This window comes from Balaenoptera acutorostrata, chromosome 9 (genome assembly GCF_949987535.1).
Source record: "Balaenoptera acutorostrata chromosome 9, mBalAcu1.1, whole genome shotgun sequence".
In the NCBI taxonomy this organism is placed as follows: Eukaryota; Metazoa; Chordata; class Mammalia; order Artiodactyla; family Balaenopteridae; genus Balaenoptera; species Balaenoptera acutorostrata.
In genome coordinates, this window is record NC_080072.1 from 74,577,244 (window position 1) to 74,600,904 (window position 23,661).

The 23,661-nt window shown below is 35.6% G+C and overlaps 1 protein-coding gene and 1 non-coding gene across 5 annotated transcripts in view; both read left to right on the forward strand.

The window, feature by feature from the left end:
* CEP57 (centrosomal protein 57) overlaps window positions 1-23,177 on the forward strand; it is a 42,892-nt gene extending 19,715 nt beyond the window's left edge. For 2 of the 4 annotated variants that reach the window (XM_007191190.3, XM_007191189.2), the window contains 9 exons: window positions 5,307-5,486; window positions 5,843-5,964; window positions 9,358-9,474; window positions 10,514-10,591; window positions 13,753-13,860; window positions 14,432-14,509; window positions 19,020-19,258; window positions 20,088-20,232; window positions 21,947-23,177. In XM_007191190.3, the coding sequence (XP_007191252.2) occupies window positions 5,307-5,486; window positions 5,843-5,964; window positions 9,358-9,474; window positions 10,514-10,591; window positions 13,753-13,860; window positions 14,432-14,509; window positions 19,020-19,258; window positions 20,088-20,232; window positions 21,947-22,180 (1,301 nt within the window). In that variant the 3' untranslated portion in view covers window positions 22,181-23,177. The remainder of the gene's footprint in view (window positions 1-5,306; window positions 5,487-5,842; window positions 5,965-9,357; window positions 9,475-10,513; window positions 10,592-13,752; window positions 13,861-14,431; window positions 14,510-19,019; window positions 19,259-20,087; window positions 20,233-21,946) is intronic. The other 2 variants (XM_007191191.3, XM_007191192.2) reach the window with 2 other exon arrangements.
* Window positions 4,376-4,448, forward strand: TRNAE-CUC (transfer RNA glutamic acid (anticodon CUC)). The gene has a single exon. It is a non-coding gene; the product is annotated as a tRNA-Glu (tRNA).
* Window positions 23,178-23,661: the final 484 nt, after the last annotated feature.

Here is a 23,661-nt window from a genome sequence, read left to right on the forward strand (position 1 = left end):
CTGTATACCTTCCCAATGTATGAAGTTAAAAATCTCTCATTGTTCATTTCTACATAGAATATTTTTCACTCAAGGGAATTTCTAGGTAATGTGGTTATTTGAACATAAATGCAGTGGTGCATGACCTCATAGATGTGAGGGCAGTAGAAGGGAGAAAAAAGCAAGAGCTCACTCACATACTTTTCTAAGGAAAAACAAAAGACTTAAGATCCATCATTTCATCACCTAGAATGTTTTTTAACTCAACAAAGCAGGCATGTTTGTATGAAAACTAAATATAAAGCTGAGAAACTATGCCAAATATAACTCTTAAAGTGAAGATATAATGTACATGAACTTCCTTTCATACAAAATCTCATTCTTGACATAGAAAATGTATTCAGAGATGTGTGTGCATATGTAGTTACGTGTTTATGTATTTTTAAATATATATTAGCCATTGGTAGAATAAAGTCATTTTGCATCTTTATGGTACTGGATTTATTTAATAAAAACTTAGAAAACAAAGAGCAGTTAATAAAAACTTAGCTGTAAGTGATAGACATTCCCAGTCTGAACTAGCTTTGGCAAAGAATCTTTTTGGTTTACAGACATGCAAGGGAGGATTGAACAACCAAGAACAGAAAGGCAGATATACGGGTGGACTTCAAGAACATTAGAAACCAGGGACTCAAACATGACCAACACTTTCTCCCCATCTGTTTTTTAAATTCTTCTTCTAGCTAGCTTCATTCTCTCTAGCCACAGAACAGCTTTTCCATGTATCAGGAAACATGGCTACTAAAAGCTTGAGTTTTAAGTTGAACTAATTCTGGCTTCAGCTTTTGGGGCCAGAGTCCAAAAATCCCAAGAAGAAAGCCATTGTCTGGGCTTCAGTTGGGTATCCCTGTGGGTCAGTCAGCTGTGGCCATATTTGTGAAAGGGTACTAAAGGAACACATCAGTTGTATTTATAGCCATTTTGAGGTAAGAGGAAATTACCAGGAAAAGACATGTATAAGCCAGACAAACAGTTCCCAAGATGTATGCTATACTTCATATAGTAAAATATAATAATAAAGAAAAATCAAGGAAACAAAATTAGAAATCATAAAATACAATGAAAAAAATAGGGTGACATTTATCAGATGTGATGACATTGATTATGTTAAAAACAAACAAAAAAAACTCAAGAGTCAGTATATGCTTTTTAAGCCAAACAAAATGACACATTAAAAGTAAAAAGCTGTCAAAGACATGTTAGGAACATAAATAAAAAGGATGATGGCAATATTACTGTCAGAGTAATTGTCATAGACAAATATCAGCAGTTTCGTATGATAATAAATAACAAATAAAACCCAGCTTTAAATTAAGAAAGGGAAATACCTAGGTGCCAGAAATAAAATGAATTTAAGGCCAAAAGCCTCAGGGACACTATTAGGAGTCTTGGTATTAGATATAAGCCTTAGGTATTGGGGTACAGTAGGGGAGAAGTTGGGATTTTAAATCTAGGTAGCGACTGGAGACAGAAGCTTTAGGCCCAAGTGAAGTGGCTTCTGGAATAATGCTTCCTTTGCAAATCTAATTGGAGAAAAGGAACTGGAATCGCTCAGCCACCTGGCCTGGGAAGGAGGCCATGGTAGAAAAGTCACCTGAGGTAAATCAGCCTAGGCCTGTTCTGTGTGCCCTGTGAGGAGAATACGTGAAGACTTGAATAAATGGAACTGTGCAGTGTTCCTCAGTGGAAACTCTTAATATTGTGAATATCACTTAAAGAATGATGTGTGAGAGCTGCATTTTTTCTTTTAATAGAAGGCTTCACTCATATAAAGGATGGCCTCACCATGTCAACTAATAACAGATTATAGAGCTATAAAAATAGGAAGTGTGGTTTGAGCCGGTTCAGAACTAGACATTAGTGGAACAGAAAGTTCCTAGACAAGTATGTATAAGGGTGGAATTCTAGAAATGTATCTATAGATTGACATGGAGAAATACTCATACTTGAATAAATGTGATATCAACTAGCAAAGGGATAATTTCACTAACTTATAAAAGCATAGGAAAATCCAAAAGGATTTCAACAAAATGTTTATAATTATTATACTGAGATGATAGGATTGTGGGTATCTTGTTTTTCCTTTTCATTTCTGTTTTTTCCTAAATCCTGCTTAATGTGCATTTATTCAGATTTTTTGCAAAAGAAAACTGTTAAACATTACATACTTAAACTTATGGATTTGCAGTACTTGGAAGGAAATTCATATAATCTTAAATACTTTTCATTATCGAGCAAGAAAAGAATGAAAATAATTGTAGTTAACACTGCTGTATGATATATAGGAAAGTTGTCAAGACAGTAGATCCTAAGAGTTCTCATCACAAGGAGAAATTTCTTTTTATTTTTATTGTATGTATATGAGATATAGAAGTTAACTAAACCTACGGTGTTAATTTCACAATACATATAAATCAACCCATCATGCTGGACACCTTAAACTTATACATTGATGTATGTCAAGGATTTGTCAGTGAAACTGGAAAAAAAAACCTAAGCATTAATTCAAGTTTGTTAAAGAACCAGTAGAGCTAAGAAAAGTGGGAGAAAGAATTAATGTTTGGCTTTTGTTTTGTTTTGAAATAAAAATGCTGAAGATTCCAAGGAACTTCTGAGAAAGATTCTAAAGAAATGCTAAGATTTTAAGGAAAGAACATAAATCAGTTATTCAGAGAATTAGAAATAAGGAGAATATGATAGATGACTATAGGACTATTAAGTTCAGTTCTCTATTAATAAATTTTAGTGTCTTAATAAAATATTTTTAAACATAGAAATGAGGGGGAGGGGGTTGACTAGAAAAAAATGCTTAAAACTGTCAAAGTCTCGGTAAGGTTCTAGCCCCAAGTAGTTTTAGGGAATAAGTTTTGAGAAATGTTTAAATAAACAATCTCCATGCTATATTAGCCATTTCAGAATGCAGTGAAGGAAAGCATATACTTTTTGGGTCTTTTCGTTAATCCAGCATATCCCTGCAATATCATAGTGGTTGATGTATCAAACAACAATAGAGTGTTCCAGCCAATTGCAATAATAACTGTAAATGCAAAAATAAAATACTAGCAAAATCATTTACTGTTTGGTACAGTTTAATGAAGGAATGCAAGAAATGTTTGTTATTACAAAGTTTAATAAATACTCAGTGGTTCAAAACAGGCAAAAAACCTCAAATGGCATGTATTAATTTTCTCTTTTTCTATTACATTTTTTATCTGATTATTCCAGGTGTATCAAAGAATTATTGTTCCTTTAAATACTAGTCTTATGTCTGGGCTCTTTTCCTATTCTCATAGTTTTCTCAGTTGATTTTTCAGGTTTCTGAGTGTGTGTATTCGTGTTTCATATCTGTGTTCTTTCTAATTAGATTGTAGTCTCATTGCATACCAGCAAGAATAAGCTGGCTGTATTATAAAATGTATCATTCTCCTATTTGGGGCCTGTCACATCTTAGGCACTGAAAAACTTGGTGAATTAATGAATTATGTTAATACATGGAAATGCGTGCCTTGTTTTGAGTGAGAAAGCTCGATTTTTAAAAGATGGTAGTTCTTCCTACTTATTGTATAGTTTACATGAAGTTTTATTTAAATCATTAGCCGAAATGATTCTGAATATTTAATTGTTAAGAATAATTTTGAAATGTTTTAAAGATTTATATACTGTGGGAGACTGGCAGAATTGATGTTTATATTATAAAGTTTTAGTAATGAAAATACTGGCATAATATTAATGAAACCAGAGTAAAAGAAAGTCCTGACACTGTCTTGGGTATGTGTAAGTAATAATTATATCTGTATGTATAGATATATGTGTGAACTTGGTATATGATAAAGTTGCCATTTAAAGTTCTTCCTTCAATACAAAAATGTTTGTATTGACTTTTCTTTGACTTAAAGAATTAAATGTAAAAGTGTATGAAACTATAATAAAGGAAAATACAAAGTTTATCTAATCTTGAGGTTACAGAAGAACTTCTTAACAAAGAACTTGATGGGAAAGATTGTTAGATATAGCTATGAAAAATCAAAACATCTTTGTATCAAAACTAGAATTAAAGACAATAAAATGGAACGGGGAGACTAATGAAAAATGGGCACAGAAATTCATAAAAGATGGCCAACAATATATAACAAAATATTTAAACTTTTAATAGAAATGCAAAATAAACTAACCAGAGTAGCATGGGTTTCTTAATCAGAATGGTAGAGATATTGTAATTAGTGATGGTCTATATTGGCAAAGACATGTACTTCTGATGAAAGCATAAATTGATAAAACCCTTTTTGAAGGTACTTTGCTCTTTAAAGAGTCTTTAAAATATGAATATTCTGGGACTTCCCTGGTGGTCCAATGGTTAAGACTCTGCTCTCTCAATGCAGGGGGCCCGGGTTCAATCCCTGGTCAGGGAACTAGATCCCACATGCCGCAACTAAGAGCCCGCATGCCACAAGTAAAGATCCTGCATGCCACAACGAAGATCCCGTGTGCCACAGCTAAGACCGGCTGTGGCCAAATAAATAAATATGTTTAAAATAAAAATAAATAAATAAAATATGAATATTCTTTAATCCAGTAACTTAGTTTTTCAATTACTAATTGGTCACAAGGAAATAATCTTTTAAGTCTATCTGATTGCATGAGGGAATGCTCACAGTTCCATAATGCTAAGTGAAAAAACTTAGATCAATTTTGATCTCAATTTATGTTATACATATAGGAAAAGATTGAAAGAAATGACCAAAATTGATAGTCATTATCTCTTAGGATTATCAGTTCTTCTCTTTCTTGTATTTTCCTGTGCTTTCTACAGTGAATATGTATTACTTTTATAATCAAAAGCTTTTTGAGGGGCAGAGTGCTTAGGTTTTTTTTGGAGATCAAAAAGAAATAGTCCTTTATGTGCTTGACTATTTTTAGCTCTATAATTGGATTCTGCATGTGATCCTATTAGTAAAACAGAAAAGATTTATAGTTAATAATGTGCTTTGGGACAGTTTATGAATTTTGTATGATTAGCTAAATATTTTTACCATTTTATAAAATCTTTGAAATGTTTTTACCATGGCAGTATGCTTTTTACTTGAGTACCTAGCACATTTCAGAGACTCAAAAGATGTCTTTAAATGGAGTTTTTTAAACAATTACCATGTGATGATAATTCCCAAAGAGTGATCCTCCATCAATTTTATTTTTTATTTAGATGAGTTTATTCTTTTTCAGTGAACTTTTTCCATATGTATTATAGTATCCATGTTTGTATTTGGCAGCTATATTTTCTGCTCTGAAGAATCTGCAAGATAAAATTCGACGTTTAGAACTTGAAAGGATTCAGGCAGAAGAAAGTGTGAAAACCTTGTCTAAAGAAACAATTGAATATAAGAAAGTACTGGATGAACAGATACAAGAAAGGGAGAATTCAAAGAATGAGGAATCAAAGCACAATCAAGGTTTGTTTAATTATGAAGGAAATGAAACACCATCAAAATAAGTATTATAAAATCACTCTAAAAGAAATTCCACATTAGTGTTTTCTAGTGCTTAGTGTCTTCGAGCACTACAAAATTACATTTATATTTGGGAGCATTTTGTGGAACAAGTGCTGATGTCCTATGTTATATTTACTGTCTGAATTCAAGGCAGATTAGACTAACATACAGAAAGAGAATGACTTAGGTCATCTGAAAAGGCTTCTAGAGCTACTGGAAAATGTTTATTATACATACTGTAGATTCATGTTAAGCAGCTTGTTAAAACTAATACTGCGAGTGAGCTAATTTCTGCTTTTCTTATGTATTCTTTTTAGAGCTGACATCTCAGCTGTTAGCTGCAGAAAATAAATGTAATCTTTTAGAAAAACAATTGGCATACATGCGTAACATGATAAAGCATGCAGAAATGGAGAGGACATCTGTATTAGAGAAACAGGTATGTTACTTCATAGAGTCACTCTCAAGAAAAGTTAGTTATAGAGAAAATTAAGTTGATTTAAAGACCTTTTTTCTCAGTGAGGACTAATGGTGCTGTTACAAATGATCAATTCTCCGTCCATCTTAAAAGGTAATAGTACCAGTAGTTCATTTTGAAAAACTGCTAGTGGAAGCTTTGAGAAAAATGTGGTTTGTTTTTTCAGCGAAGCTAAAAAGAGGAGTTTCCTTTTTGGATGACCCTCACACCACACTGCCATATCCTCTACACACAGCTTTGACAGCTTCTGCTTTGGAACAGTACAACAGCATAGGACTGAAATTACTTGGGATCAGTTATGGTGTCTGAAGATTTGATTGGTCTTCATGGTAGAGTTCTACTTAAATTGGAAAAATACTATACATTTAATTGTGTTTTCTTTTCAAGTCATGTTAACTTCTTTGTACATTATCAAAAGTATAAATAAGCATATTATGTACCTCTCTGCCTCTTGAATTTTGTTTAAAGACTCAACTCAGGTAGCACATTTCAAGGTTCTTTATACTTTGAAAAACTTTTTTACAGTTGTTATTTTAACAAAAATATTTTGCTCTGTCACACCAGAGGTATTTTAATTTCAGTAACCTATGCATTTACGAGAAGACATCTGCAACATCAGTCTCGAATATATTTTTTTAAAACATACCTCCTTTTCCTATTATGAATATAGAATTTGAATTCATCATGAATACCACAGTTTCTGGGCATCTTAACTTTATTATGCAAAAGTTGAATGTCTATATGCTTAATATTTTGCTGGGTACTCTGCAGTGTGAAAGAAATTAAATGCTTTCCACCTTAGTCAGCTTTCGGTCACAGTTGGAGATATCAAAGAAATATTTGATTGCACAGCAATATTTAAGAGGATGTTTCAGCAATTTTCATTTGTATTATAGGTCTCTTTACTATGCCATTGAGTTTATTTGTGACCATATTTTTTTGTTTCCAGTTGGGTCCTCTTCAGTCCACCTATTTTTGTTGTCATTTTAATGTACCATTACTTTGCTTTTTATTCCTTCATTTTATCTCTTTGAACACTATAAAAATTCCCAGTCTTTTTAAAATCATTTTTTTTTCTTATGAGAACTGTATACGTATATGTATTTTTTTATGATGAACTCTTATTCTTTGGAGTTATCTTGGGAATTCCATACTTCTAAGTTGTGTAGGCAGCCTCATGAAATGGTTGTGGATTTGCCTTTGCTGGGGCTTGATGGGTTTCCCTGGTTCTGGTCTGCATTTATGATAGTTTGTTGGCTTTGGGCTCCTGCATCGTGCAGATGGTACGTTGCCTGAGATTTATGTCACGTTCTTTGTGTATCTTATACACCAAGGCTATAGTCTTGCCTCATGTAATATTTGGCTTCAGTATTACTTGCTTTTGATTTATCTTTTTTGCACCTGAAGAGTTCCCTTTCGTCAAACTTGCTATGCAATTATTATTATTTCTGTGTTTTCTCTGACACTTTTATGTGATGAATGGGGTTGGGAAAGGGATGGTGAGTTAAATCTGCCACATGATTGGAAATGGCAAAACATTATGTACAGTAATACGCAGTTCTCTTCATTGGCATATTTCCATTCTCGGGTTAGAAAGCATCTATAAGACAACAGTGAGATGTCTTGACTAATATTGATATAGCTGTTAGACATATATATATGTCTTTGAATTAAGCCCTGTTTTCATCAGTAAAGTTTGATTAGCCCATTTTATAAGAGTGGTTCCAATACTGGAAGTGAAGTGTGATTTGTGCCAATATTTAACTTAATGTATTATTTCAAGGGCAGTAGCTATCCACTAAGGTTTAGGGTAGGAGGAAATTAGTAGTTCACACAAATTCCTGAGAAATGTATTGGTTTGTATTACTTTGTCATATTCAAATTTCTGTTAGTATGATACCTATTGCTATAGACTTGAATATGAAGATACACTGTTAACAAGTTCACATGCTTAATGTTTTGCTTTTTACCAGTAGACCTCAGTTTAGCATACTTCCACTTCTTATCCTAGTTTAATGGTTTATCCTGTGGCTGTCAGTCCTTAAATTTGATAGGTGGCAGTCTTTTCAAATCCTTGACCCTAAGCCTGAAAAAAAAAAAAATGATGGATGTTTTGCATAGAATTCAGAGGAAGTATAAATGATACATACCAAAACCCTGATTATTGCCTTAATTAAGAGATTAACTATGTAAGAGAACCAGACTAATTACAACTATTTGTGTGTAGCCTATATGTCTAGCAAATACCTTCATTCAGAGAGTATTAACAAGTCTTAGTATCATTCAGAGAGTATTAACAAGTCTTAGTATAGAGAACCAAATGTTATAATAGTATATAGTAAGAACAAGATTTCACTTGTATTTGTTAATTTTCCTCTGGTTTCATCTTAATATTGTTTTCCTGGAATTCCTCTGTAGTACCTAAGTAGTTGTATGAAAAGCCAGATAACATCCCTAGTACTTATTTTACTTGTAACTGGAAGTTTGTACTTTTTAATTTTTATTTTATATTGGAATGTGGTTGATTGACAACGTTGTGTTAGTTTCAGGTGTACAGCAGAGTGATTCAGTTATACATATACATGTATCTATTCTTTTTCAAATTATTTTCCCATTTAGGTTATTATAGAATATTCAGCAGAGTTTCGTATGCTATACAGTAGGTCCTTGTTGGTAATCTATTTTAAATAGAGAAGTGTGTACATGTCAATCCCAAACTCCCAATTTATCCATCCCCCCTCCCCCACCTTTCCCCTTTGGTGACCATAAGTTTGTTTTCTAAGTCTGTGAGTTTGAAGAAACTTAGTATTTTTTTGATTTTTCAAAGGACTGATTTCTAAAAGTCAGTTTTACAATTGTCTAGGTCATAGCCTACCTTTTCTCAAGTAAAGCTGGTTAGTCTCATTTTAGGTTATTGGTTTTTTTGCCTGGTTACGGTTCAAGGTTTTATATGGTGAAGGAATCTCAGATTCCTTTTAATTTTTTCTGGGAATTTAGATTACTTTTGATTAAGACCTGTAGATCAGATACTTAGGATAGAAGCATCATGAATGAAAAACTATTCATAGGAACACCTTTCTAAAAGTATTATTTTCACTTGTTCAACAAGTATTTATAGCCACTGTACTAGGCAAGTGGAGACCACAAAAATCAGAGACTACTGTGATTCTGTTTTATAGTCTTGTAATATAATAGCATATATGTAAGTATAAAATAGTACACTAAAAATACAAGAACTTTGAATAATCAAAAAAAAAGAAAAGCCAGACAAGTAGCATACAACATAGTACTCTCAGTGTTAGTTTTTCAGTTTTTTTGTCAAATTATTATGCTGTATTTAATATTGTTTCCCAGGTTTCCCTAGAAAGAGAACGACAACATGATCAGACGCATGTTCAAAACCAACTTGAAAAATTGGATCTTCTTGAACAGGAGTATAACAAGCTTACCACAATGCAGGCCCTTGCAGAAGTCAGTGAAAATCTTTTTTACTCATCAATGCATAATATTGGTTCTTATGTAAAATTGGTTATTTTATAATACTGGATATTTTATAGGAAAAAAAGTGACCTTGTAGCAAAGAAACATATAGGAATCTTTTTAAAGGAAGAAATGTAAATTTGGAGAGAAAGTTCACATTTTACCATCTTAGTGTACATAAGGAAGGAGTTCTTTCTGAAAATGTTGAAAGATGAAGTGTTTTTGAGTATCCTTAAGGCTTGTATCACTTCGTTTTTGTTCTCTGAACTAATTTTAGTTTTTTGTTTGTTTGTTTTAAATTTTTATTTATTTTTGGCTGCATTAGGTCTTTGTTGCTGTGCGTGGGCTTCTCGTTGCAGTGTCTTCTCTTGTTGCAGAGCATGTGTGCTAGGCATGTGGGCTTCAGTAGCTGCAGCACACGGGCCCTAGAGCACACAGGCTTCAGTAGTTGTGGCTCGCAGGCTCTAGAGCTCAGGCTCAGCAGTTGTGACGCATGGGCCTAGTTCCTCCGCAGCATGTGGGATCTTCCCAGACCAGGGATCAAACCCGTGTCTCCTGCCTTGGTAGGCGTATTCCCAACCACTGCGCCACCAGGGAAGTCCTCATTTTAGTCTTAATTGATTCATTTGGGAAGTATTTAATACCACTGAGACTATAAAGTTTCACATTCAGCTTCCACGTAGCCCAGGGGTCCCCAACTGATTAGGAACCGGGCCACACAGCAGGTGAGTGGTGGGTGAGCGAGCAAAGCTTCATCTGCTGCTCCCCATCGCTCACATTACCGCCTGAACCATCCCCCACCCACCTCATCCGCAGAAAAATTGTCTTCCATGAGAAACCGGTCCCTGGTGCCAAAAAGGTTGGGGACCGCTGATGTAGCCTATGTGGCTTCATACAGAGGCTGTGTTCTTTGGCGGTGAATTTTACCCATAATTCTGTGGAATTGTAAAGGAGAGTCATGGATAAAAAGTTTACAAATAGACACGGAAACTCCTTTCACTGTTATCACTTTTAATATTTTTATCACTAGAAAAAAATGCAAGAGTTAGAAGCAAAACTCCATCAAGAAGAACAGGAAAGGAAACGTATGCAAGCTAAGGCAGCCCAGGTAAGTTGAAATGTGAGCAGGTAGGCTCCTCACATTTCATGCTACTCTTTATATATAAATAGATGTAGATGTGCGCTGCTTTGATTATTTATAATTTGGAATGGTCCAATATATAAATTTGCAGACTTAGCTTAATATGGAAAACTATAAACATATTTTTACAGGCAGAAAGTAAAAGCTGAGCAATTCTTTAGGGTTTTTTTAATTGTGGGCTTTCGATCAGCTTTATTTTTTTTTTAAATCAATAGACTAAAAAATATCGGCGACTGTATACATAATATAATACGTAATCATCTAAAACTTTTCACATTAGTCACTATTGGAAATGTTCGAAAGCCTCATTCAGTATCCTACTTGTAAGTGCTTCCCTTTTTTGGTGGCCTCGAGACACTAGGTCAGTAGCTGAGGTAGTGGGCTGCCCAACAGGTGGTGACCCATACTAATTTACAAAAGCCACCCATATAAGGAAAATGAGCTCTGCTCATTCCTAGCCTTGAATTTTTATCCCATGCAGTGGCCACCAGGTAGAATAGGTGAGGCAGTGTGAATTCACGAATCATTGAGTTTATATATACCAACTAGAACTGCATTTCTAGAAGATATAGCAACATTTCTATATCCAACATCTTACAGGCTAAATAAAATACTTATGTTTATAACTGAAGACTCTCCCCATGTGAGCTTATTAATTCAAATACCTCTCATTTATTGCCCCTCCCCTTCCAAAGTCTTTAAGTTTTATAACATTTACATGTATCTTTTCTCATAATATTAACACAAGAAGCAGGTCCTGATTCCAAAACAATTAGGAGAGGAGGCTCTGCAGTTCAGGTTGTGGCCAGATGCCAGCGGTGTCCTGGGCTCACTTCATAAATGTGCTCGCAGGACTGTAAACATCTATTATCTCATCTGTGTTATCTTGTCTGTTTTTTCCAGTGCTTCCCAGAATTCATTGACTTAACATATTCTCTTTCTATTAAACCCGATATATTTTCTTTCTCAAATATTTACCTTCTGATCAGTTTGTATGTATTTTTTACCTCTCTGTGCTTTCTGAGTTATATAGTCATGTGGCTTTATTTTTGACCACCAACAAATTTTGAGATTACTTGGTTTCTCTCCCCTTTCTACTCTTTAGGGTAGGTAGGCCACTGTACTGTGCCTCTGTTTCCTCACTCATAACATGCAAACTTTAAAGTTATGCTTTATATACATTGTGGTGGTGAGTTCTATTATACATGAAATACAGAATTAACAAGTTCATTATTTTATGAATTTAAAAAATTATTTTGTGGTAGTTTTGTTTTGTATTTAGCAGGCAAAAAGTTGGGACCAAATCAGTTATTACTGATAATATATCAGTAAAGGTTTGTGTTTCGTTTTGTTTTGTTTTTAATTTTTTATTTATTTATTTATTTAAATTTATTTATTTATTTATTTATTTTTGGCTGTGTTGGGTCTTCGTTTCTGTGCGAGGGCTTTCTCCAGTTGCGGAGAGCGGGGGCCACTCTTCATCCCGGTGCGCGGGCCTCTCACTGTCGCGGCCTCTCTTGTTGCGGAGCACAGGCTCCAGACGCGCAGGCTCAGCCATTGCGAGCAATTGCGGCTCACGGGCCTAGTTGCTCCGCGGCATGTGGGATCTTCCCAGACCAGGGCTCGAACCCGTGTCCCCTGCATTGGCAGGCAGATTCTTAACCACTGCGCCAGCAGGGAAGCCCTCCGTAAAGGTTTTGAGTTCTGATAGTGAACACTGTTGTCGTGGTAGAACAGGGTCTGGGGTTGATATGTGGTTCCAAGTCTAACCATAATTTGTGTAGTCCTGGGCGAGATATGTAACCATTCAGAGCTTGGGATTTTACCACTGATACTGGTCTTTATTTACATCTTCTTAATGTTGGAGAGATCGAATGAGAGAAAATATAATGAAAGCACTTAAAAATGTTAAAACTCTGCCACACAAATATATGACAGCTACTGGGAAGAACTTAAGAAGTTAAAATAGTTCACATTTTTTTTGTTTTGTATACTGTTCAAACTCATTGGCTTCATAGGTCTTCCAGAGTAGTAATTTCATGTTCATGGAATTATATCCATTCAGTTTACTATGTATAAAGCATCGTTAGAAGCGTGGGAATGTAGACACTCCTGAGAGTAGGAATCCCTGTGTTCCTTTGTCACTGAATAAATTCTATCCCCAAAGAATGCAGTCATTGTGGGAAGCATTAGTAATGATCTCAGGATTTCTTTTAACTAATCCACTGGTTCTGAGTGTTTGAGCTCCATCATAATTTCCTGAAGAACTTTAAAATACTTTTAAAATATAAATTTCCCCAGCCTGGACTGTTTAAAATCATGACGTCTGGAGAGGCACCTGACAATCTGAATTTTCTCATAAACTCCAGACAATTTTGATACATAGGCAGGTTTGAAAACCACTATTCTAGACAAATACACACGAACACAGACACACACACACACACACACATACCTGTGTATAGGTATGTAATTATATGTTTTAAGGAAAGTTGAAAAGAGCAGTCCTTGTTTGAAATCCTTAGTAACTGTTTGTGGAATTTCTACCATATTAAATTAATGTGGAATTTCTACCATATTAAATTAATGTAGTTACTAAGCTTCTAGAGAAAAGGGCTTGATAACATTCTCTGATATACCTTCCAGTTCTTTTGGACATAGATTTCCAGTTCCTTTTTCTTACATTGTTAAGTGTATGAGTTTTTAAAAGAGAAAGAAATTGTACTTTGTTCTCCAGCTGCTTTGTGTCTAGCGCTGTTGTATATGCCGTGCATGAAAAGAAGAAAATGTTGAAACGTTGGTTTGGAGTTAGAAATACTGCCTTTAACTCATTAGATATAATTTAAGGACCAACCTCAAATAAGGAGCTAAAAGTTTCCAGGCTAAGTGAAAGGACAAATTATAGGACGGCACTTTAAGTAAATTGAGAGAGTGGTATTGATTTAAAATATTGGATAAATGTTGGCAGATTGATTCCAGATACAGCTACAAAGCTATGATGGGTTTTTCATTCTATACTATACGATACTACTGTAGGTTTTTTACAGGCCTTTATGTGGCAGATCTCAAATTTGAATCATAGCTTTTATTTCTACAGTATTAACTTTAGGCTCTCATATTTTTCCTAGTTGCAGACTGGTCTAGAAACAAATAGACTTATCTTTGAAGATAAGGCAACCTCATGTGTTCCCAATGCAAAAAGAATTAAAAAAAAGAAGTCAAAACCACCAGAAAAGGTATGAAAAAAGAACCATTAAGTCAAAGTGCTGGTTATTACTTGGCATAGTTTATGTGAAAACACTTACAAACCATGTGGTACTTCAACCTTGGATGAGTAAATCTCTTTCATTCTCAGTTTCTTCATTGGGAAAATAGGGATAAGTAATATCTACTTCTAAATGTTCACCCTGACAGTGAGATAATATATATGAAAGTGTTAGAACTACATAGCACCACACAGATGTTAGTTATTATTCAGTATCGCATTATCTTTTGCACTTAAAAGTTTATGTATATACATATGCACGTGTGCGCGCGCGCACACACACACACACACACACACACACACACACAGTTTCTCTACTGAGACTGTAACTGATGTTTTGTCAGGAACTATTTTTTCTTTCCTAGCCTTTCCTAGGCTAGGATATGTGTTGACGAGTATTATTAGGAGCTCCAGACCATAATGCCAGTAGAGATAAAACAAGCAGTAGCCCAGCAGTAAGCTGAAGTTTCAGGTTAGTCCTATATAGCCAGCTTTTATCATCATGTGAGTAAAATTGCTCTTCTTTTTTCTTTTCCATGCAGAAAGGTTCTAGGAACTATTTTGCTGCACAACCACATTATAGATTATGCTTGGGTGATATGCCATTTGTAGCTGGAAAGGTGAGTTGGTCGAACTCTGGCTTTTTTTGTACAACTTAGATCTTTGAATTAAATCCACTCATCTGCCTGTATACCTATAAACGGCGGAAATATTTTTCAGCTTTTTTACCAATTGGATCATAGTGATGTGAGAATGAGATGAAGGAAAGTTTTATGGGACTGGGGGAGCAGGGAGGAGACTGGGGGGACACTTTAAAGCAGGTAGAGTATATGCAGAAGGGAAGTTACGAGCAAAAGCAGAGACTCTGGTTTGCAGAAGGTGTGGTTGCAGATAGGAAATAGTATGTTTGTAGCACTGGATTTTTAGTATCAGCCCTGTTGATTTGTATTTAGATATAGATATTTAAATGAAAAGAAGTCGCATCCTCTTTGTCCTCACATGCTTATTATAGGATTCATTCTCCAAGAAGCAGTCATACATAGACTTGAATCTTAAGTTCCTTTAGTGCTTAAAAATGTGTAGATGATAATTTTATCAAATATCAGCAAGTACTGGGTGATTTCTAAGAAGTGCTTAACATTGTGTTAGTTTATACCACTTTTTCATTAATGTTTGTGTTGCTGGTTGTTTCATGTATAGATGCCTTGAGTATCCAACTAGATTGTGAATTTGAGAAGCTTGAGGAGTAAATTTTAATTTTAGGTATTTATTTGTTTATTTTAACCCCACAGTAAATCCTCAGTGAAAGCTTAGGGAATTAACTATTTCCTAGCTTTTCCACTTGCCCTTTGTAGATGCGTGCGGCCAAATCACTTTTAAAAAGTTTTGTCGTTGGCTGTCCTTTACCCTAAATTTAACCTCTTCTTGGATTGCAGACCATCTTTTGACCTACCAAGGTCAAAAGGTTCATCTTTGAACCTTTGTTCCTAACCAAGGTTCTTCTACTTTGCCATAGAATCTTTGAGTTGGGCTGGAAACAGTTTCTCAAAGGATGACCAGCTGCATCAGAATCACTGACTATGCATCTGAAAAAGCAGATGACGAAGCCCCACCACAGTTCTACTAAATCAGAATTTTCTGGGTGTGGGACCTAGAAAGTATAGTCAGTTGTTCCCGAGTCTCAATCTAATGTTCATTTAGATTTGGGACCCACTTAGTACAGTTCCCTGTCCAGTGTCTTCATTATGTAAACATCCAGAATAATGGTCATGTACTCTGTCCAAATACATCTACTGATGAGACCTCATTATACCCTCAAACAGCCCTTCACAGTTCTAGACAGCTTTATTTGAAAGTTCTTAAGTGCGATGAAATCTGTCACTATAAATTCTACTCATTGGTATTTTTTTCTGCTCTCAGGGATCCACATAGACAAATGAACCCTTAACTATAGGAAAAATTTTAAAACTTTAGAAGATAGCTGTATCTTTTTTTTAACCTTATATTGATAATAGATTAATGGGTTTTTTTGTTTTTGTTTTAATTAACTATTTTTTGGCTGTGTTGTGTCTGAGTTGCAGCATGTGGGATCTTTGTTGAGGCGTGCAGGATCTTTTGTTGCGGCGCAGAGGCTCTCCATTGCAGCGTGCGGGCTTCTCTCTAGTTGTGGCGTGCCAGTTTTCTCTTCTCTAGTTGCAGCACGCAGGCTCTGAAGTTTGCGGCCCGTGGGCTCTCTAGTTGAGGCGCCCGGGCTCAGTAGTTGTGGTGCGCAGTCTTAGTTGCCCCACAGCATGTGGGATCTTTGTTCCCAGACCAGGGATTGAACCCGCGTCCCCTGCATTGGAAGGCGGATTCTTTACCACTGGACCACCAGGGAAGTCCCAGATAGCTGTATCTTTATTCTCATCTCCTTATTCTAGGTTATAAATAATTATTTTTCTTCAGCTCTTCATCATAAGATATGCTTTATGAGTTTCTTAACCACCTCATCACTCCCTTCCTAAGTCGAATATAGTCCTCTGAATGTGGTGTGACTAGCACAGGATAGAGAGCCTTTGTCATGTTCCGGATAGTCTGTTAACAGCCTAGCATCACACTAATGTCACGGGGAAGCCACAGCATCCCTGTCGCTCATTAATTCTGGACTCATCTGAAGTAATAGGTCTTCTGCTTAGTCCTAGCATCAGCCTCTCTAGGTCCTATACTTGTGGAGTTGATTGTTTTATACAGAATTTTTAATCAAATGAAGCACTATAGGAATTGATTCACCCTATCCCACATTAGATTAGAATCTAGTTCAGTCTTCCGTTTTATATGTGTTATCCCCAAATTTAATTTGCCTATCTTTGGTAATTCTCACTGAAGTCATTAATACTTGAACAGGACAGGTTCAAAGATAGGGCTTTTCAACCTGAGGTCTTCTTTTGAAGTTGTAATTTGTACTTTTTGTGAAATATTCTAACAGCTAAGAATGTGCTGTCATCTGAGCGTTTCCCAAACTATCTGTTGTGGAGAACCAGTTTTTATTTTTATTTATACATTGTCATAAACCAGTACATTTGTAAAGTGAAATAAAGGTGAATTACTAGAAAAAATGAAATTTAAAAGACAAAATACACGTTCCAATTTTTTAAATTACTGGATTCAAGACATAAAATTTCCTTAATAAATGGAGTCAGAAAAATAACAGGAAAAAGAACTTCAAGATTCTTTTAGCTCTTCTAGTTCCTTTGCCTTTCCATGTGAATTTTAGAAAAAACTTCTCTACCAAAGAAAAGGTCTTGCTGGAATTTTGATAGGAACTGTATTAATTTGGGAGGATTGACATCCTTGTTGAGTCTTTCAGCCCATGAGAATGGTACATCTCTTACTTATTTAGATCTTTGATTTCTTTCATCAGGATTTTCATCATATTAGTCCCATTCCTGTTTTATCAGATTTATATACAAATTTTTTTGAGCAATTGTAAATTGTATTATTTTAATTTCAGCTTTTACATGATCATTGTTAGTATATTTGGGTTTTTATGTTAATCTTATATTCTGTGACCTTGCTGAATTCACTTATTAGTCCTAGGAATTATTTTTTGGATGTACGTAAGCTTTTCTATGTGAAGAATCATGTCATTTGTAAATAAGGATAGTTTATTTCTTCCCTTTTAATTTGTGCCTTTTATTTCCTTTCTTGCCTTACTGCACTGGCTAGGATTTCCTGTATCATGTTGTAAGTAAGAGTGATGAGAGTGGATATCCTTGCCTTTTTGCTGATCTTCAGGGGAAGGCAGTCTTTCACCAATAAGTATGATACTAGCTGTAGGTTCTTTGTCTCTGCTCTTTGTCAACTTGAGGGAATTTCTCTCTGTTCCTGCTTTGCTGAAAGTTTATACCCTTAATGGGTATTGGATTTTTTTCAAATGCTTTTCTTCATCAAATGATATGGTTATGTGATTTTTCTTCTTTACCTTGTTGATATGCTGGATTACATAGATTCATTTTCAAACATTGAACTAGCCTTGCATTCCTGGAATAAACCCCACTTCATGTGGTGTATACATCTTTGTATATATATTACTAAATTCAGTGTGCTACCTAACAACAAAAACTAGGATAAAAAGAGCACCTGTTTCGCTTAGCTGAGTGGTTTGCAAAGCTGGCTGATTAGCATCCACTGGCAGACCTTTAAGTGTACGCGTCTGAGCCGTGGCTGCACACTGACGGAGCTCGGCGTGCTGCCGGGGACTGTGCGCTTTAAACTCACTAATGGAGCCCCGCTGGCCCAGCTGTCTGTTTCTAAATTGAAATTGCACAGTGAGACTTGTTTAGTGTTCAAAACAAAAAGAAACATTTTGAGAGGGCTACCAGGTTTTTCCCATTGCTTATGGGACAGACATGAACTTAATGCTTCCTACTAGAGGACAGAGAAATGAATACGGTAATAGTCCCTACCACCTGGAAGTGCTTACACTACTTAATAGTGAAAAAGACATGCAAACACAATTACAATATTTTGTGATAAATCCTGTGATCGAGGTAAATGCCATAGGTGATCTGAGAATGGACCAATTAATTACCTGGATGTTTTAAGAAAGTCTTTACAAATCATGTATTTGAACTGGTTTTTAAAAATGGTATAAAAATTGGCACACAAAAGAAATGACGTGTGCAAATACAGTTCATTCAAATAGTGGAGAACAGGTAGGAGATAGTGGGACACGAGGCCAAGGTGTAGAAGTTGCAGCTTAGTGTTATAGGGCCTTGATTTCTGTGCTGAGGAGTTTGGACATTAGAGTCAGCGAGCTTAACATTAAAGGGTGTCAAATAGAAGAACGGGATCAGAATAATATTTTCGGAGGATAACTGATAGAACTATGGAGTTAGAGACTGAAGAGACTGGGAGCAGGGGACAGTTGGGGTGTTCGTCCATAGCTAATAGAGATGGGTGTGTAAACCGAGTGGGTAACACTAGGGTGGAGAGTAAGGGGAGACTGGAGATGCACTGTACACCAGGAGGTTTGTATCACAGGCTTTTCTGCGGAGGCGGAGAGGGTCTTTTTACCCAGGCTTAGGGGGGAAAGAGAAAACATTTTTCTAGAGGATGTGGCTTCAATTACTTCTCTTCATTTTTCTTCAGTCCACCAGCCCCAGCCATGCCGTGGTAGCCAATGTTCAGCATGTCTTACATCTAATGAAGCAACACAGTAAAGTCTTGTGCAATGATCGAGTAGTCAGCAGTGTTCCTTTGGCAAAGCAAGTGTCTTCACGAAGTGGGAAAAGCAAGAAGTCAGCAGCGCCTTCCCCCTCTAGCAGCATTAATGAAGAGCTGGCAGAAGTCTTAGAGACTTTACAAGATGAATTTGGGCAGATGAGCTTGTGAGTTTCAGTTTTTTCGTTTTTTAGTTATATTTAGTTCTAAAACCTCATTTAACTTCTTGGTGACTTTATTGTCTTTCATATTGCAATATTTTAAGAAATATTTGTTGAACACAGTCCTTGCACCAACCACTGAACAAGTTACTAGGACTTTAACCAATACAACTGTTCTGGGTGAAATCTCTCCTTTTTCTATAACTGTTAAATGTTTTGGAGACCAAAGTTTACATTTAAGTTTTATTTCCTTGTTTGGGAGCTTGATCTACATTGACTTTGGCTAAACGTAACTGATAAGTTAGGAAGTGAGTGTTTGAAGAACAAGATCCTTCTCTAGACTTTCCTTTTCTACATATGTAATGCTCTTGTGGGGGAGGCAGAGATATAAATGATTAGCGCTTTGAAATTAAGAACTCTTCTTGCATTTGCATCCAGTACCTTTTTTAAACTTTTACACTATCACTAATAATATGGAAAATTTTGCTCTATTTTAAAAAATTGGGTCTTTTTTTTTTTTTTAGGTTTTTTTGTTTGTTTTTTATGTGGACCATTTTTAAAGTCTTTATTGAATTTGTTACAGAATTGCTTCTGTTTTTTTATGTTTTGGTTTTTTGGCCGTGAGGCATGTGGGATCTTAGCTCCCCGACCGGGGATCGAACCTGCACCCCCTGCACTGGAAGGTGAAGTCTTAACCACTGGACCTCCAGGGAAGTCCCAAAATTGAGTCGTTTTTTAATGCGCAGAGCAGTGGTCCCATGGTGAGTGAGATGTAGTGGACTTAACCAGCTAACATAGGAAACTTAACCAAGCTCTCCTTCTGTTTTTTATACAGTGATCACCAGCAGCTTGCGAAACTTATCCAAGAATCACCAACCACTGAACTGAAAGACAACCTAGAGTGCGAACTGGAGGCGTTAGTGGGCAGGATGGAGGCAAAGGCCAATCAAATAACTAAAGTTCGAAAATATCAAGCCCAGGTAACTCTGTTTTCCTTAACTCGTTTCTAATGATTAAAAAACAAGAGTAAAACAGAACAAAACAACCCCTTTTCTTCAAATATGTTAATTGATGCCCTTGTAAGTGTATCATAGATAGAAAGCTACAGGAGGTATTTTTCACTGTAGACACTTATTAATTCATTGCATTAGTTATTAAGAATTGGTGTTAAGCAGGCTAAGAAAGAAGACACTGTCTTGAAGTCTCTTAGAGTAGATTTTATAATCTAAAATACATCTTCCAAGTACTGAATATATTTAATATTCTTATATGAACAAGCTTTACCTCTGTGATGAGTTTAAATGGTTCTAAGTTTACCCAAGTCTTTTTAAAAACACCTAGAAATTCTTAATTTCTAAAGGAATAAATCAGATGTAAATATGTGAAAAAGATCTTTAGTTCCATTTATGTTACTAATTATATTAATAAAACAACCATGTATTTAGTATCTACTAAGTGCAATGGGAAGTCACACTCCAGGGTCTCCATCCAGAGAGAAATGTAATGATTGGTGTATTTAAGAGATGACTGTGACTGCCGGGAGGGGGATAGAGGCAGGAGAGAGGCTGAGAGACCAACTGCACCATTTAAGCTTATCTTGATCAGAGGTCACCGGTGACTGCAGTTGGGGAGAAGTAGACAGATTTGAGGTGAGTCTTGGAAATAGAATTATCAGGGCTGCTTGCTGCTGGATATCATGTGGAGGGAGAGGACGGTGGTACGGTTGACTGAAACGGAGAAGACTGGTAGCGGAACAGGTTGGCAGACATTTATTAATTGGCTGCTGTGTAATAGGCACAATGCTGAGTGCTCTATGTCATCTTATTTAATTTTCATGGAAGGCTTATGAGGTGAGTATGTATTTCATTTTACAAATGAGGAAACTGGAGCCAAGGTCCTGGGAGGTGGGCATACCCTAAAATGAAATTATGTCACTTGCCCAAGGACTCACTGGTAAATGGCAGAGGTATGATGCAGACTGGGGTCTTTGCAACTCCAAAACCTAGCTTTTTAAGCATTTTTTTCCAAAGTTCACATACTAAAAATACAAGAATAAATACAAGCAAATGATTCCTATAGGAGTAATGATCTAATTTGTTTCCTGTACATTAGATTTAACTTTATTCAATGGAAAACCAGTGTGCCAGCAGCGATTTATTTCAGCCAGCCGCTAAAGTAGAAATAAAGCTCCCTATTTGAAATTAAATTATTCTAAAAGGTGAAATAATAAAATTAAAAATCCTTTTCATAGTATTAATACATTACCATTACATCCCTTCATCCATCTGCAACGTGCTTCTTTGTCTGTGCAGACTAGTTTCTAGGATGCCTTTCTCCTTCGTGTATTAAAATCCTGTCTTGTATTTCCCATGTCAGATTTTTTTGCCGCCTCCTTGAGACCTTCCCCCGAACTCCCTTGCTTCTCACTCACCCTGTACTGCACTTTGGCAAGTCTTAACTTCTGATACAGCACCAGAATTGATGTGTTGACTCTTGTTTACAGGTTTTTATGTCACTATATATTTTAAACACTGTTAAATGACTAGTACAATAGATTTTTGAAGCCTTTAAAAATATAAACCCAGAATATATTATATGCGTTTTAGTTAGTATGAGAGTTAGAAATACCAGTTTTCAGAAAAATATGTTTTCATTAATTTCTCCTTTTTTCCCTGCCTTGGTTTTTTCGTATAGCTGGAGAAACAGAAGTTGGAGAAGCAGAAAAGGGAATTAAGAACCACCAAAAAGACTCTTGATGAAGAAGGAAACAGCAGCGGCCGTTCTTCTGCAACCACAGGGACCACAAATAAGAAGGACTTTGCCAAACCGAGACCTGGAGAAAAAAGCAGGAAAAATCTTCAGTTGTTGAAGGACATGCAAACCATACAGAATTCTTTACAGAGCAATAGTCTGTGTTGGGATTACTGACTGGTACCAGGCCATAAATGTTATTCACATAATCCGTACCTCATCAATCAGATGTTGACAGTTTACTTTCCAGGTCTCATACTCTTACGTTGGAATTAATTAATAGCAGGTATTAAGGGGCCCAAGCTTCATTACACAGGCTTCTTGTGTTACGTATCACAACTAAATGTTAAACCATCTAAATGGAAACCAGGGGAGTTTTAAAGGCCAAGAAGCCACACATACTCTGTTTCTTTGAGATGAATTTGCTGTACTGAGATATTGCACTTTGTAAACAAATTACCAATTTTTTACTTGTGGGTGTGATTTTTTTAAATAGTTCTGTATACCTAAGTAAAATGAGGTTTAAGTTATCAAAGTATGAGGCTGTCCCATAGGCAGTGTTTGAAAAGTCTCATTTTTAAATCTTCCCCTGGCATGAATCGCCCACTTCTCCTTTTCAATGCAACCATTAAATGTACTTTGTTTCAACTATTGATGGAGGTTTTCTATATTTAAATATTTATACATATTTAAGAGGATTGTTTTCTTTTGCTCTTTGACACTTCAAACATTGATCAATGTTAAATACACCTTTATCGATGTTAATCCACCATTAAAATTATTTTGAAGACCGAAGCATTCATTTTAAATCAGTTAACTGTGAAGAGTACAAAAGCATGTTTAAAACTATAAACAAATTGTAAATGAAGTAAATGAGGCTTTTAGAATGAAGAGAGAACAGGAGGTGTTGTAAAGCATGTATGTTTGTATTTTTAGATAATACCTGTTTGTAATCATGCTATTTATTTCAAGGCATTATGGTTTTTAATCTTAAAACTTAGAAGAACCCCTTGGCTATTTACTTTTATTGATGTACAGTGTGAGTGCAGTATTAACTGTACACATGCAGTTGTCATTGTGTTAATAATGTAAATCATAATTTTGAATAGATCAAGACATGTTAACTTTTTATAAATTTGCCACTGAAATCAATAAAGCAGCTTTTTTAAGGAAACACTGAAATTTTCCTCAACAGCCTGTTAATAAAGGCTTTATTTGTTGCAGTCTCTCAAAAAAATACGTTTTTAAATAGGACATTAATGTATTATGAGAAACAGTAAGAATATATGGTATTTAATACATAATTTACTTGCCTTTTTCATGCTTACATCAAAACTGGATTATCTCATGGTATATGTTAAGATACTCTTGAGAGTACTAATGAACATGTTAACTAGATATTAAAGCGATTCCTTTTTTTGCCTCCCCTGGGATTGAAATGGAGTTCCAGGATTTTATGTAGACAAGAGCATGAATTGTAGTGGCTGGCTGGGCACTAAGCTTGTTAGGCCTTTTACTGAATTCATTGTCTACAAAGTTTTTAATTAAGTGTCCTTAGATTTGGGGGTATTTGTGAATCTCCTAAAATTGTATGTGCACTTCTGCTTGCACGTAGTTTTCTTCCTTAGTAAGCAAGGTATGCTTACAAGCGGGCTGTA